The sequence below is a fragment of the Scyliorhinus canicula genome, chromosome 17 (assembly GCF_902713615.1).
Source record: "Scyliorhinus canicula chromosome 17, sScyCan1.1, whole genome shotgun sequence".
In the NCBI taxonomy this organism is placed as follows: Eukaryota; Metazoa; Chordata; class Chondrichthyes; order Carcharhiniformes; family Scyliorhinidae; genus Scyliorhinus; species Scyliorhinus canicula.
Window position 1 is genome coordinate 88,733,428 of NC_052162.1, and position 14,027 is coordinate 88,747,454.

The 14,027-nt window shown below is 44.7% G+C and overlaps 1 protein-coding gene across 6 annotated transcripts in view; it reads left to right on the forward strand.

The window, feature by feature from the left end:
• Nucleotides 1-14,027, forward strand: part of si:ch211-26b3.4 (connector enhancer of kinase suppressor of ras 2) — an 824,630-nt gene that overhangs the window by 453,474 nt on the left and 357,129 nt on the right. For 5 of the 6 annotated variants that reach the window (XR_005457712.1, XR_005457711.1, XM_038775303.1 and 2 more), the window contains exon 8: nt 92-160. The exons of the other annotated variant lie outside the window; for it this stretch is intronic. Coding sequence is in view for 3 of the 5 variants with exons in the window: in XM_038775303.1 (XP_038631231.1) it covers nt 92-160 (69 nt within the window). In the remaining 2 variants the exon portion in view is untranslated. The remainder of the gene's footprint in view (nt 1-91; nt 161-14,027) is intronic. 6 annotated transcript variants of the gene reach the window in all.

The window sequence follows — 14,027 nt, forward strand, 5'->3', positions numbered from 1 at the left end:
CCTCAAGTCTTAATGAGGAGAGCACCCACAGTGTCTTTTCAGCTAAGTTATACTCTCAGGTCTCTGATATGATTCCTTTCTCTGCACACAGTCTCCTGCAGACCAGTGCAAGAAGATTCATGCAGGGGATGAAGTGATTCAAGTCAACCATCAAACTGTGGTAAGTAGTTTAAACTTCAAAAAGGGGTTTGTTTAGTAACTGAATTTTCCTTGCCCTTGAATTGTAATTCGGAATTCTTTTGAGGTTGAGGAGGGTTGCTCTTCCTTTTACAATTTTGTTGGCATCCTTCCATAGCAGATATAATATGAAGCACTGCAATTTTCCACTCACTCAATTATCTTGAGACCTCCCCAGGAGGGACCTTGTTACATCGGAATTGTTAGTCGTAAAAAAGACTATGGTTAGTCTGCTTTGCCTGCTACCATCTTCAGAGACACACTATACAGCAATGATGAACTTCTTGACTTATCAAAGCAATCATTCTCCAACAATCAGTCCACAACAGAACCAGACATGTTGTGAGAAAACCTTTCAGAAGAAGAACTTTGGAAAGCATAGGTCTAAAATCACCTCTCCCCTCCCAAGAATTTTGTACTTATTCCATATCCTTTGCAAGTTATTTATATGCTGTGGGCCGAATTTTCATGTTAGGCGTGGGAATCAGGAGATAGATATAATTCCACTGTCACAATTCCCACTTCCATGTTGAGACTGTCAGCAGGCAGGATCTTTCCAGGGGTAACTCGCCTGGAGATAGGAGTGGACGCAAACCTAATCCAGAGTGGGCAGGTTAAAAAGTCGGTCTCTGTTACCAAAAAGCTTCGGCCTGGTGCTACCGAGGCAATCACCGACTCTTCAAACATAGTATTTTGAACACCACTGTTCACCACCCTCAGCCCTTTCCCTCACCCACTCTTCACCCTCAACAGCCTCACCCATCATCTATTTTATGATCCAAATTCACAAAATCTACTATAATGAGTGAGAAAAATAGGAAGTAATTGAATAGCCCATAAAACTCGCCGAGTAACGGAATAGACTCTTCAAATGTCATGCACTTGTAAAACTAGTGGGCAGTTGGATTGCAGCCGAAAGATCATAAAACTCCTGAGTAAACAAGCAGACTTCATAATTGCTAACTCAATAGATCTCAAGACTGAACATATAAAACCATTGGGAAATGATTAAACCTTCATGCGTGGTTATCATACTAGGCTGTACTTTCAATAGTTTGAAACTCCAATTTTATATCTCTTAGATGATTTTTAAAACTCAGTTGAAGACTTTTCCATATTTACAATACTGATGTTTTACTTGTCAGCTTCCCAGCTGATTGAAATAACAACCTGGCAAACACATTGCTTGAGGGGTCGTTACATCTTCTAAACAAAGCACTGGCATAACTCAGCTCAGTGAACACAGATAAAGTCATATTACAGCATTTAATGATTAACTGGGAAGGAGGCAAAACCATGCACTTATCTTTGAAACTAATCACACCTCCAGTCCATACTTCCCACCTACAAAACCCGACAGCTGTTAAAGTCCTGGCCGCCTCCATGAAAAGTTAAAAAGATCTACCTGGGATGTGCTTTCATTGTGACCACAACAGCTTTCTTCATAGGAATGAGTGTGTCTCAGGACCTGCTCCCTGCCCTGCCCGCGTGGAAATGGTCAAGAAGGTGGTAACTTTTGTTGCCCCAGCCGGCAGACATCTTTTTTAGTCACACTTTCATTTGATCCTGCGTTTACCTTCAAAATATTATATTCTGAAAGAATCAAACGAATCTAAATGAATCAAAAAGAGTGGCATCTGGAGAGTCACCCAAGGGAACTTGTTCCATAGAGTGACCATTCTCTCACTGAAATATTGTCTCCCCAGGTTTGTTTTGAATTTATCTCCCCTTCAATTGAAGGCCCTGCCCTCTGGTTATATCAATAGGTCAGCCAGTGCATGGTCTATGTGTCCAATTCTAACTTTATTAAATAAGTTGAGAAGGAAATATCTTGAAATTAGGGATGGATAGTTTTTGAGCACAAACCTAGCAAATTATTGTAAGAAATAGTGCACAAATAGGACAGGGAGTGTCATTTTGGAGCATTGATGGAAAAACATGTTTTAAGGTGGAATGGGAACAACAGATGGTTGTGTGAATTTTGGCAAAGAGGCACCCAGTCTACTGTGTCGGCTAAAAGTAGATAATCAGCATATTTATCCTGATGCCTGCTTCCATTGTATAATGTGGGATTTAAACACACAGACCGCATGAAGGTGTGCTCATTTCACCTCAGTAGTGCGCAACAATAGTTTCTGGCTAGTTTTGAGGATTGAATTCTATGCCTAGCAAAGTTCAAGTAACAAGCAGCAATTTAGGTGCTGCTTGTTCAACCCTTTGGAAGAACATCGGGAATGTAGGACCAATCTGAAACGAGGAATGAAGAGGGCTAAAAGGGGTCATGAAATATCTTTAGCAAACAGGGTTAAGGGAAATCCAAAAGCCGTTCATTCATTTGGGGCCTCACGGTAGCATGGTGGTTAGCATCAATGCTTCACAGCTCCAGGGTCCCAGGTTCGATTCCCGGCTGGGTCACTGTCTGTGTGGAGTCTGCACGTCCTCCCTGTGTGTGCATGGGTTTCCTCCGGGTGCTCCGGTTTCCTCCCACAGTCCAAAGATGTGCGGGTTAGGTGGATTGGCCAGACTAAATTGCCCGTAGTGTAAGGTTAATGGGGGGATTGTTGGGTTACGGGTATACGGGTTACGTGGGTTTAAGTAGGGTGATCATTGCTCGGCACAACATCGAGGGCCGAAGGGCCTGTTCTGTGCTGTACTGTTCTAATTCTAATCTAATATATAAGGAGCAAGAGGGTAACTAGAGAAAGGGTTGGCCCACTCAAGGACAAAGGAGGAAAGTTATGCATGGAGTCAGAGAAAATGGGTGAGATTCTTAACGAGTACTTTGCATTGGTATTCACCAAGGAGAGGGACATGACGGATGGTGAGGTTAGGGATAGATGTTTGATTACTCTAGGTCAAGTTGGTATAAGGAGGGAGGATGTGTTGGGTATTCTAAAAGGCATTAAAGTGGACAAGTCCCCAGTCCGGATGGGATCTATCCTAGGTTACTGAGGGAAGTGAGAGAGAAAATAGCTGGGGCTTTAACAGATATCTTTGCAGCATCCTTGAACACGGGTGAGGTACCGGAGGACTGGAGAATTGCTAATGTTGTCCCCTTGTTTAAGACGTCAGTGGTAGGGAAGCTGCTGTAAAAGATACTGAGGGATAGGATCTATTCACATTTGGAAGAAAATGGGCTTATCAGTGATGGGCAACATGGTTTTGTGCAGGGAAGGTCATGTCTCACCAACTTAATAGAATTCTTTGAGGAAGTGACAAAGTTGATTGATGAGGGAAGGGCTGTAGATGTCATATACATGGACTTCAGTAAGGCATTTGATAAGGTTCCCCATGGTAGGCTGATGGAGAAAGTGAAGTCTCATGGGGTCCAGGGTGTACTAGCTAGATGGATAAAGAACTGGCTGGGCAACAGGAGACAGAGAGTAGTAGTGGAAGGGAGTTTCTCAAAATGGAGAACTGTGACCAGTGGTGTTCCACAGGGATCCGTGCTGGGACCCCCTGTTGTTTGTGATATACATAAATGATCTGGAGGAAGGTACAGGTGGTCTGATTAGCAAGTTTGCAGATGACACCAAGATTGGTGGAGTAGCAGGTAGTGAAGGGGACTGCCAGAGAATACAGCAGAATACAGATAGATTGGCGAGTTGGGCGGAGAAATGGCAAATGGAGTTCAATCCGGGCAAATGCGAGGTGATGCATTTTGGAAGATCCAATTCAAGAGTGAACTATACGGTAAATGAAAAAGCCCTGTGGAAAATTGATGTGCAGAGAGATCTGGGTGTTCAGGTCCATTGTACCCTGAAGGTGGCAACGCAGGCCGATAGAGTGGTTAAGAAGGCATACGCCATGCATTCATCGGACGGGGTATTGAGTACAGGAGTTGGCAGGTCATGTTACAGTTGTATAAGACTTTGGTTCGGCCACATTTGGAATACTGCGTATAGTTCTGGTCGCCACATTACCAAAAGGATATGGATGCTTTGGAGAAGGTACAGAGGAGGTTTACCAGGATGTTGCCTGGTATGGAGGGCGCTAGCTATGAAGAGAGGTTGAGTAGATTAGGATTATTTTCATTAGAAAGACGGAGGTTGAGGGGGGACCTCATTGAGGTCGACAAAATCATGAGAGGTAGAGACAGGGTGGATAGCAAGAAGCTTTTTCCCAGAGTGGAGGACTCAATTACTAGGGGTCACGAGTTCAAGGTGAGAGGGAAAACGTTTAAGTGAGATATGCATGGAAAGTTCTTTACGCAGAGGGTGGTGGGTGCCTGGAACGCATTGCCGGCGGAGGTGGAGGTGGTAGAGGCAGGTACGATAGTGTCATTTAAGATGTATCTAGACAGATACATGAATGGGCAGGGAGCAGAGGGATACAGATCCTTAGAAGATAGGCGACAGTTTTAGATAGAGGATCTGGATCGGCGCAGGCTTGGAGGGCCAAAGGGCCTGTTCCTGTGCTGTAGTTTATCTTTGTTCTTTGTTCTCTTTTGTTCTCCCACAATATTAGCATAATGACACAGAACCACTTTGATCAAGGGATAGTTTTACTGCAATATCGGAACAGTTCAACTTTGTTGGCACCAGTTCATCTACTAGATGAGTAGTCTGCAATATCTAGTTCTTTTGCAGACTTTTCTCGATTTCTACATAGCACCTTGCATGTGGAACTTGCTGCCCCATAGTGCCGTGGAATTTGAGGCATTAAATGTTTTCAAGAAAGAGAACAAAGAACAATACAGCACAGGAACAGGCCCTTCAGCCCTCCAAGTCTGCGCTGACCATGGTACCTGCCTGAATTAAAACCGTATGCACTTACGGAGTCCGTACCCTTCCATTCCCACCCTATTCATATATTTGACTCGATGCGCCTTAAATGCCGCTATCGTACCTGCTCCCACCACCTCCCCAGGCAGCGCGTTCCATATATTTACTACCCTCTGTGTAAAAAACTTGCCTTGCACATCTGTTCTAAACTTTTCCCCAGACACTTTAAAACCTATGTCCCCTAGTACTTGAAAGAGGTAGATATATTTTTGATTAAAAACACAGGTTAAAGGGATATGGCTAACAGATGGGGAGGTGGCTTTGAGACCAGGAAGAGATCAGCCATGATCTGATTTAATGGCAGAGAAGCTCGAAGGATTAAATTGCCTACTTTTCCTAATTCCTATGTTCCTATTTATTTGTCCTGTTGGACCAATGGAGTGATTCCATAACCAGGCATTCTTAGTGGGAAACACCACTTTGGGATTGCGTCTGGGGAAATAGTAGACGTAAGTGAGTTCCATGAGATGCATTCGTGCAGGATTAATTCCCCACTGTGACCTCTGATCATGAAGTCATACTATATACTTATCCTTTGGTTAGTGTGAAGCTAGCTATTGAATCACGAAGCAGTCTGAATTGCAAACTTCTGTACTTCCATATTCTTCAAACTTCACTAAAAGCTCTTCATACTGCTCAAATCTTATCATAGAATCATCAAATTCGTATAGTGGCAAGGAGGCCATTCGGCACAACGAGACTGGTCCGGCCGTCCGAAGGAGCAGTCTACACAGGTCCACTGCCCCATCCACCCCATAACCCCATAACCTGACCTTGACATTAAAGGGCAATCTTTGGACTGTGTGAGGAGATCGGAGCACCCGGGGGAAACCCACACGGACTCGAGTAGAATGTGAAAAATCCACGCTGACAGTCACCCCAGGCCGGAACTGAACCTCGATGCTTGGCGCTGTGAGGTAACAGTGCTAACCACTGTGCCAACCTAAATTAATCTTCTAAATTAAAAGGCTGTGACTTCTCCTGCTTTTATCTTCCAAAGGGCAAAGGTGACACAGGGCATTTATCTTCCACTACTAGATTAGAGTTTTGATCAAAATTTGTACACCCACATCTATAAATGTCAAGTGATGGACTAGTCCCATCACTGCAGCTTCTCCACATCAGCTTCATCCCCTATGGATAATGAAATGCAAAGTTGGATTAAAGGCATGGGGCGGGATTCTCCGTCCCGCTAGTTTTCCAGTGTGGTGCGCTCCTGCCGGCAGCGGGATCCTCCATTCCGGCGGCCGGTCAATGGGGTTTCCCCTTGTGGTAATCCCATGCCGTCGGAAACCCTCGGGTGTGGGTGCATTGGTAGCGAAGCAGAGGGTCCTGCCAATGGAGAATCCTGCAGATGGGTCTTTCTGCTTTGATGCCATTTGATTGTTTCAATCTGACATCCTTGGCTTAACAATGCCAGGCCTGATGGTACCCGCATGCCAAAATATAAATATCTCAACCGTGAAATTTTGCCAGGTTCTTTTGAAAATCCAACTGATTCATTTCAGAGAATGGATTTTATCATTCTCCCAAACTTGATCTACACATGATCTTCCTCCAAACAATGTATCACATTCTTATTATCCTTTATACCCAGCTGGCATGCCATTCAGTTAAAGGATCAGCAGATCCTCTAGACAGTCGAGGTATATAAAATGTTTTAAAAGAATTTTAATAAGTAATAAATCTATATGGATTAAATACAGTCCTTGATCACTGAAAGCTCCATGATTGTAGCTATTTTTGTTTTCTTTTGCATCTTAATAATGTCTTTTAAAATTTGGGATATATAAACTCAATTTTGTTTCTACCCTAATATTGAAAATTGGGAAAAAAAGATACATGTTGTGATTGGATGTGATACCGCGATTGGACAACACATGCTGAGCAATCCTGATTGTGCTAAGAATTACACTGAAAACCAATTTAAAATTATCAGTCAGGCTCAGAATGTGGCTCATTTATGCATGCTCAAGACTACATATGTTCCCACATGAGCCTTGTGCTTTACAGCCAGGCAGAGCATACCCACGCATTGCACCTTTTTCAACTAAACAAAAGCTTGGAAGACAGTCATTCCCTGGTTCATTCCGTATGGCAACGACTTAGCCAATCTGTCACCCTGTCTGGTTTGAATTTGAACAAAGCTTGGCAGTTAACTGTTCCCTTGTGCGTTCTTCATGACAACACCTCTACCAATCACAGTCTACTTGCCAACCAGTCAGCTCTCTCTTCTCATGCAGCATAAATCCTTGTTTCTTTTGCTATTGGCATTCTTGCAAACTGTCCTCATAAATGCAAGACAAAAAGCTTTGACAGCATGTCTCTTTATTCAATGATAATCAAGTTCTATACTATCAACCGACTTTTAAGGTTGGAAATAGGTTATTGTACTTAGTGCCAGTTTATAATCTGGTATTCAGCCCAAGTATTTTACTGTTTGGAATGAATGTTGAGAATCTGAGGAGAGGCAGTTCTTGTAATCCAAAGATGTTAATAGTTATGCATGGAATCATTATCCAACAATGCAGTATACTTTCAATTTAATAATGTACTGCTGTCTCACAGCTGAAAAATGTGGTTAATTGCTACATCACACTTCACGTTTCTTCGCTATTTTTCATTCAAATCCCTTCAGACCTGTGACTGAATGCTTATCTATCATGCCTCTTTTGAGATATTTCAAGTACACTTGCATACTTTAATCCTGAGAAACCGTATACCTTGGATATTTTTGCCTCTCTCCCTGATTTTGGCCCCATTCCCAGGTGTAGGACGGTGGCTTATTTTCATGATAAATGTTAATGGTCTTAAAAGGGATCAATTTGGGTAAAGTTAATCTGTTTTGCAGTGGATGTGACTTTTCAGGCAAAGTCCATAATTTGAGCGTGGTCTTGCCAATTTTTTTCAAGATAAAGGGGCCTGTGAAATTAAAATGTATCAACATCGTATTCAAGAACACCCTTGTCATATAGATATTGAAATGAAATCAAGAAAGCTTTGAACTTACCATATCACTGGGCTTTTTGCACTAAATCTAAATCTGTAACAACAGACATATGGCACCAAAATCGTTGTCTTGACAAGGTTAGAACATTGAAATAGGAGTGGGAGTAGACCATATAGCCTTCAAGCCTGCTTCATCATTCACTATGATAATGCCCGATGTCAGGCTTAACTCCAAAAGTGAATATTTTCTGGTGTCCCGGCCGGGGTCGAGCTGCCATTCCGTAGGGCGGGGACCCACTTTAGATACTTGGGGGTACAGGTGGCACAGGATTGTGGGGCGCTCTGTAGGTATAATCTTACTCGTCTGGTGGGGCGGGTGAAAGCGGACTTGGTAAGGTGAGAGGGGCTTCCTCTGGCTATTAAAATGAATGTGTTGCACCAGGCTATTAAAATGAATGCGTTGCCGTGGTTTTTATTTATTTTTCAGTGCCTGCCGATCTTTTTACCAAAGGTATTTTTCAAGGAAGTGGAGAGAATGATTACCTCTTTTATCTGGGGGAGGGCAGGGAAAAGGTGGCTAGGGTTAGGAAGGTGCTTCTGCAGAGAGGACGGCAGTCAGGGAGGTTGGGTCTCCTGTATTACTACCTTATTACCAGGCGGCGAATGATGAAAAGGTGAGGCGCTGGGTCAGAGGGGGGTGGGATTCACAGTTGGTTAGAATGGAGGAGAGTCTGTACAGGGAGTCGGGGCTGACGGCGTTAGCAACAGCTCCACTTCCGATGGCCCCGGGAAAATATTCGGGGAGTCCGGTGGTGGTGGCGACTTTGCAGATCTAGAGGCAGTTGAGGCAGCCTTTAAGTTGGGGACGGATCAAGGGAGATGCCGATTAAGGGGAAAAAATAGTTTTGAGCCAGGGAAGTGGGAAGGGAGTTTCCGGAGATGGGAGGAGAGGGGAGTTAGGGTATTAAAGGATCTGTTTCTGGGGGGCCGGTTTGTGAGGCTGGGGGTGAGATATGTGTTGGGGCAAGGGGAGATGTTTAGATATATGCAAGTCCGAGATTTTGCCAGGAAGGAGGTTCAGAGCTTCCCAATAGCTTCGGCCTCCTCATTGCTAGGGGAGTTATTGACGGCAGGGGGAATGGAGAGGGGGACGGTGTCGGTGATCTATGGGATGATTCTGGGAGAGGAAGGTATCATTGGAGGGGATTAAGGCAAAGTGGAAGAGTTGGGGGAGGGCATGGAGGAGAGGTTGTGGTGTGAGGTGCTCTGGAGGGTGAATGCCTCAACCTCGTGAGCAAGGTTGGGCTATTACAGTTGAAGGTGGTGTATAAGGCGCACCACACGAGGACGAGGATGAGCCGGCTCTTTGAGGGGGTGGAGGATGTATGTGAATGCTGTGGGAGGAGCCCCACAAATCCCATTCATATCTTCTGGTCCTGTCCAAAACTGGAGTGGTATTTAGGTAGGTCTTCAGGATTACCTAAAGGGCGGTCCACGTGAGGCTCGAACCAGGGCCCCTAAGAAATCATATTCGGGGAGCCATGTTGGACCAGCCGGTGTTGGAGGCGGGTGCGGAGGCAGATGTCTTTGCCTCGCTGATAGCCCAACAGCGGCTCCTGTTGGGGTGAAATTCAGCTTCTTTAGCCTGTGCCTCAGCGTGGCGGGAGGATCTGCTGGAGTTTTTAAAACTCGGGAAGGTGAAGCTTGAGTTGAGGAGAAGGATGGAAGGGTTCTACAATTAATGGGCTTTGTTTATCATGCACTTTCAAGAACTGGATGACATCGGACATTAGAGAGGATTGGGGTGTTTGGAATGTATAGATTATTGGTGATTATGTATTCTGTAGATTCTTCTTACTTGTTCTGTATTTAAGATGTTGGGGGTTGTTTGGGGTTTAGTAGGATAAAGGGGTTGTTGGTCAGGAGATTGCCATTGTATTTGTTATTATTGTTTCTTTGGTGTTGGGTGTGTATTTGATGAAAATGTGAAAAAGGAGGGGAATAAAAATATTTTTTTTTTTAATGCCCCTGCCATCTCTGATGACAGTTAGCAAGAATTTGCCAGTTTTGTCAAATAACCATTCAAAATTCAAGTTACCCGCCAGGTAATCAAAGGATCTGGCCAGGTTGCCAAAACACACCACCCCTCTTACCACCACAGTGTCACCAAGCCTCAGGACAACGCCCCAGTTCTGTGAAATCTCAAGTCAAGGCAAGGGAACTCTTGGCTGGGATTCTCCGCTGGCATGATTCTCCGTTATGCCGGCGCCTGGGGGTTTCCCGACGGCGTGGGGCTGCCCCACAATGGGAAACCCCATTGACCAACCGGCGTAACGGAGAATTGCGCCGGCCGGTCGGGGCAGAAATGTCGCGCGGCGGGGCGGAGAATCCCACCCCTTGTGTCTAACTTTCTCACTGTCCCCATCCACTCCTGCTTAGTCTCAGGTGGTATCTTTTTCCACAGGGATTTCCCCTGGTATCTTGTTTTCCCATTCTTCCAGCCTTCTGCCAAAGTTATAGCTTGGAGATTTAGAGAGTTTGCAGAAATCCTACCCACAGATACGTAACCCCAACTGGTATGACATCAATATGGTGTTACACATTCCTTTGGCAGCACTTTCCAAGAAGGACAAGGCAGCAGATAAAACATAGAAACATAGGAAATAGGAACAGGAGTAGGTCATTTGGCCCTTCAAGCCTGCTTTGTCATTCAACATGATCATGGCTGATCCTCTATCTCAACATCATTCTCCAGTGCTCTCCCCAACCGCCTTTGGAGTCTAGAATTCTGTCTGTTTGCATCTTAAATATATTCAGTGACTTGGCCTCCTTCTGTGGTAGAGAATTCCACAGGTTCACCGCCCTCTGAGTGAAGAGGTTTCTCCTCATCTCAGTTCTCAATAACCTACCCCATATCCTGAGACGGTGGGCTCTGGACCACCCCAGCTAGAGGAAACATCATTCTTGCATCCAGATGCATGGGAGCACCACCACCTGCAGGTTCCTGTCCCAGCCACACACCATCCTGACTTGGAAAAACAGCGCCATTCTTTCACTGTCGCTGGGTGAAAATCCTGGAACTCCCTCACTAACAGCCCTGTGGGTGTACCTACACCACATGGTCTCCAGCAGTTCAAGAAGCCGGCTCATACCACCTCCCCAAGGGCAATTAGGGATGGGCAGTAAATGCTGGCCCAGCCAACAATGCCCACATTCCGTGAAGAAATACATTTTTAAAAATATCATCCTGTTATGCATTCCTGGCATTACAGCAGTAAGGGACTAAAACTAAACACATAGATACAGGGTTGTATGTAAAATTCAGGCCAGTCATTTACAGTTTTCACAAATAATTTCATAGAATTCAACGATCAAAGCAAACAGAAAAATCCCAGACTACTATTCAATAAAAATGGAATTTAGCGTGTTTAGTCGCTGTCCATCAGCTATCACTCACATGAAGTAAACATCCCTATTGTTATCAATCAACAAATCTCCGAATAGCTGTGAGGAATCTATGCGAGATCTAAAATGAAATTGAACATTCTGCAAGTCAGAAATGACTTTCAGCAGACACAGCCAGCAGATATACGGGCATCTGTAAAGAGAACAAAACCCATTAAACTTTCCGAGTCTAAACCTTTGCTCACACAGAGATTGTGTGAAAGCAAATGCCAACCTGCCTTCTGTCCTGCCAACAACGGCTATTTTTGTCTTCTGCATTGACTTTTCTTTGGGGAGAACAATGATGGAAGACAATGAGCAGAAACCTCTTCCATACATTTACATTCCATTGTCGAGGTGAGAGAATCTGTGACAGTCTGGACATAGTAAAAAGAGACTGCTGAGTAATTTTATGCATGGAGGATTCCAGAAGTCTGCAGTGAATAGACAAGTCACAAATCAGTGACTCTTTCTGAGCGGTGAACTCCATTGCCATGGCTACATCTTTCGCTGATTAATACTGTGAGCTGGTGTGTGAATCCATGGTCGCTGTGGGGATTACACAGCTGTTAACGAATGGTACTTTGATGTGTTGAGGAGCCCAGCACAGAGATGAAACGGGCTAGTATTTCCCTGGATTAAAATAGCTGTTTGAAGGAAATTATCCTTTTTAATTGGGAGAGACATATCTAATAGCGCAATCTCATGTCCTAAATGTTTTTGTCTGACTCCCAGCTGCCTTGCGTCACTGATGCCCGTCCATCAGACATCACTTACATTAGGCAACACATACCCGAGAGCTGATATTTTAAGGGTGATCGTCTGACTGAGGAAGCTTTGTCTCCCGGGAACCAATATAGACAGCCTGGCAGGTTGCTGCATGTAATTTGCGGACCGCTGATTCAGTGAGCATTCAGATGCCTGAATTTCTGACATGCATCAAAGACCAATGGGATTCCCTAACAATCCATAAGTGTGTTTGCCATTCAGATTGATGGCTTTGACAGTTGTGTGCTAAAATGCAGTTTTTATTGCTGAAAATGGCCACAGAAAGCCTCTTGGGGGTTGGGGTGGGGCGAGGTCATGACGTAGTACTGAGCAATGGAGCAAGTAGTTCCCAATTTCAATTCCGGCAGGACTCCACTGCGTCAGCTGTCTGCAGTTGTGATGGTGATTAGTTGCTGCACTTGCACCCCCCCACCCCTGCCTGAAATCACACAAGTGGTTGATGTTGGTGAGGGCAGGGGTTTGATATTCAATTTGATTTATTATTGTCACGTGTGTTAGTATACTGTGAAAAGTATTGTTACTTGTATTCTGTACAGACAATGCACACCGTACAAAGGGAAGGAAGGAGAGACTACAAAATATAATGTTACAGTCATAGCTAGAGTGTAGAGAAAAGATCAACTTCATACAAGGTAGGTCCATTCAAAAGTCTGATGGCAGCAGGGAAGAAGCTGTTCTTGAGTTGGTTGGACCTCAAACTTTTGTACCTCTTTCCTGACGGAAGAAGGTGGAAGAGCATATGTTCGGGGTGCGTGGGGTCCTGAATTATGCTGGTTGCCTTTCCGAGGCAGCGGGACATATAGACAGAGTCAATGGATGGGAGGCTGTTTTGCGTGATGGACTGCCAAGGGAACAGCCATTGCCACTCCAGGGCTGCAGTGCATGAATAAGGGAATGCCCCCTGCCCGCCCCTCCCACCACCGCCCCTCACTCAGCTTATTGAGAGACTGCCAGTATTGAATGGAAAATGCCAGCGGTGATGTGAAGAGGCCCTTAATTGACTATATAGGTGGCTTAATTGACCTTTGGTCAGGAGGGTTATCCTATACCTCTTCCCTCACTGGTAAAATCGTGTGGCACTGGGAATATGACGGCCACTCCACTCCCCCTTCACTCGCCATTTTATAGGCCCTTCTCTCCTATTGCCTCCCAGCCAGACCTTTGAGAGCTCATAAAATCCAGCCTGTCGACTCTTATGTATGGACTGGGGCTCTGTGCTGGTGCTTGCTGACACTCACGATCATGACTAACTTATAAGGAATGGATAATTCATGGAGTTCCCAGACTCCAATCTGTGCATTGTTGACAGTGATTAACATTGCACCGAGCATTAAATGCTGGAAGTGAATTCTCCGATTTTTCCATTTCAATATAAATCTGCCACAGCCACAATATGACTTGAAATTACTGAGTAGAGTACCATTAAATTTCAACTGTAGGCACTTTAATTGAATATTATGACACGCAATGAACACTGAATAATTTATGTTTCCGTATTTTGGCAAACCTGCTATTGACTTCTTAAATGGTAAAAGGAATTGTAATTCTTTGTATGAACAATAGGGCTGGGAAAAAAACAATTATGCCAGATTAGGGGCAGGATTCTCCCGCAATTGGCGGGTCGGCCCATATCGGCGCCAACAGCGACGCGAACCGCTCCGGCATCGGGCCGCCCGGAAGTTGGTCAGTAAATCCACCCCCGAGACACCTAAAAAGCCCATGGTAAATAAATGACGGCGCTGGCAAAACAGTAAAAAGTTGCCCCTATGTGAAGGAGTCAGGATCCGTGAGGAGCTACTCCTCCAATCACAGTTTCCCTCTCTCCCACTTTTGTTGCACCTCACAGAACGTATGATTGGAGGAGCAAGTTCGGGAGGGAGCAAA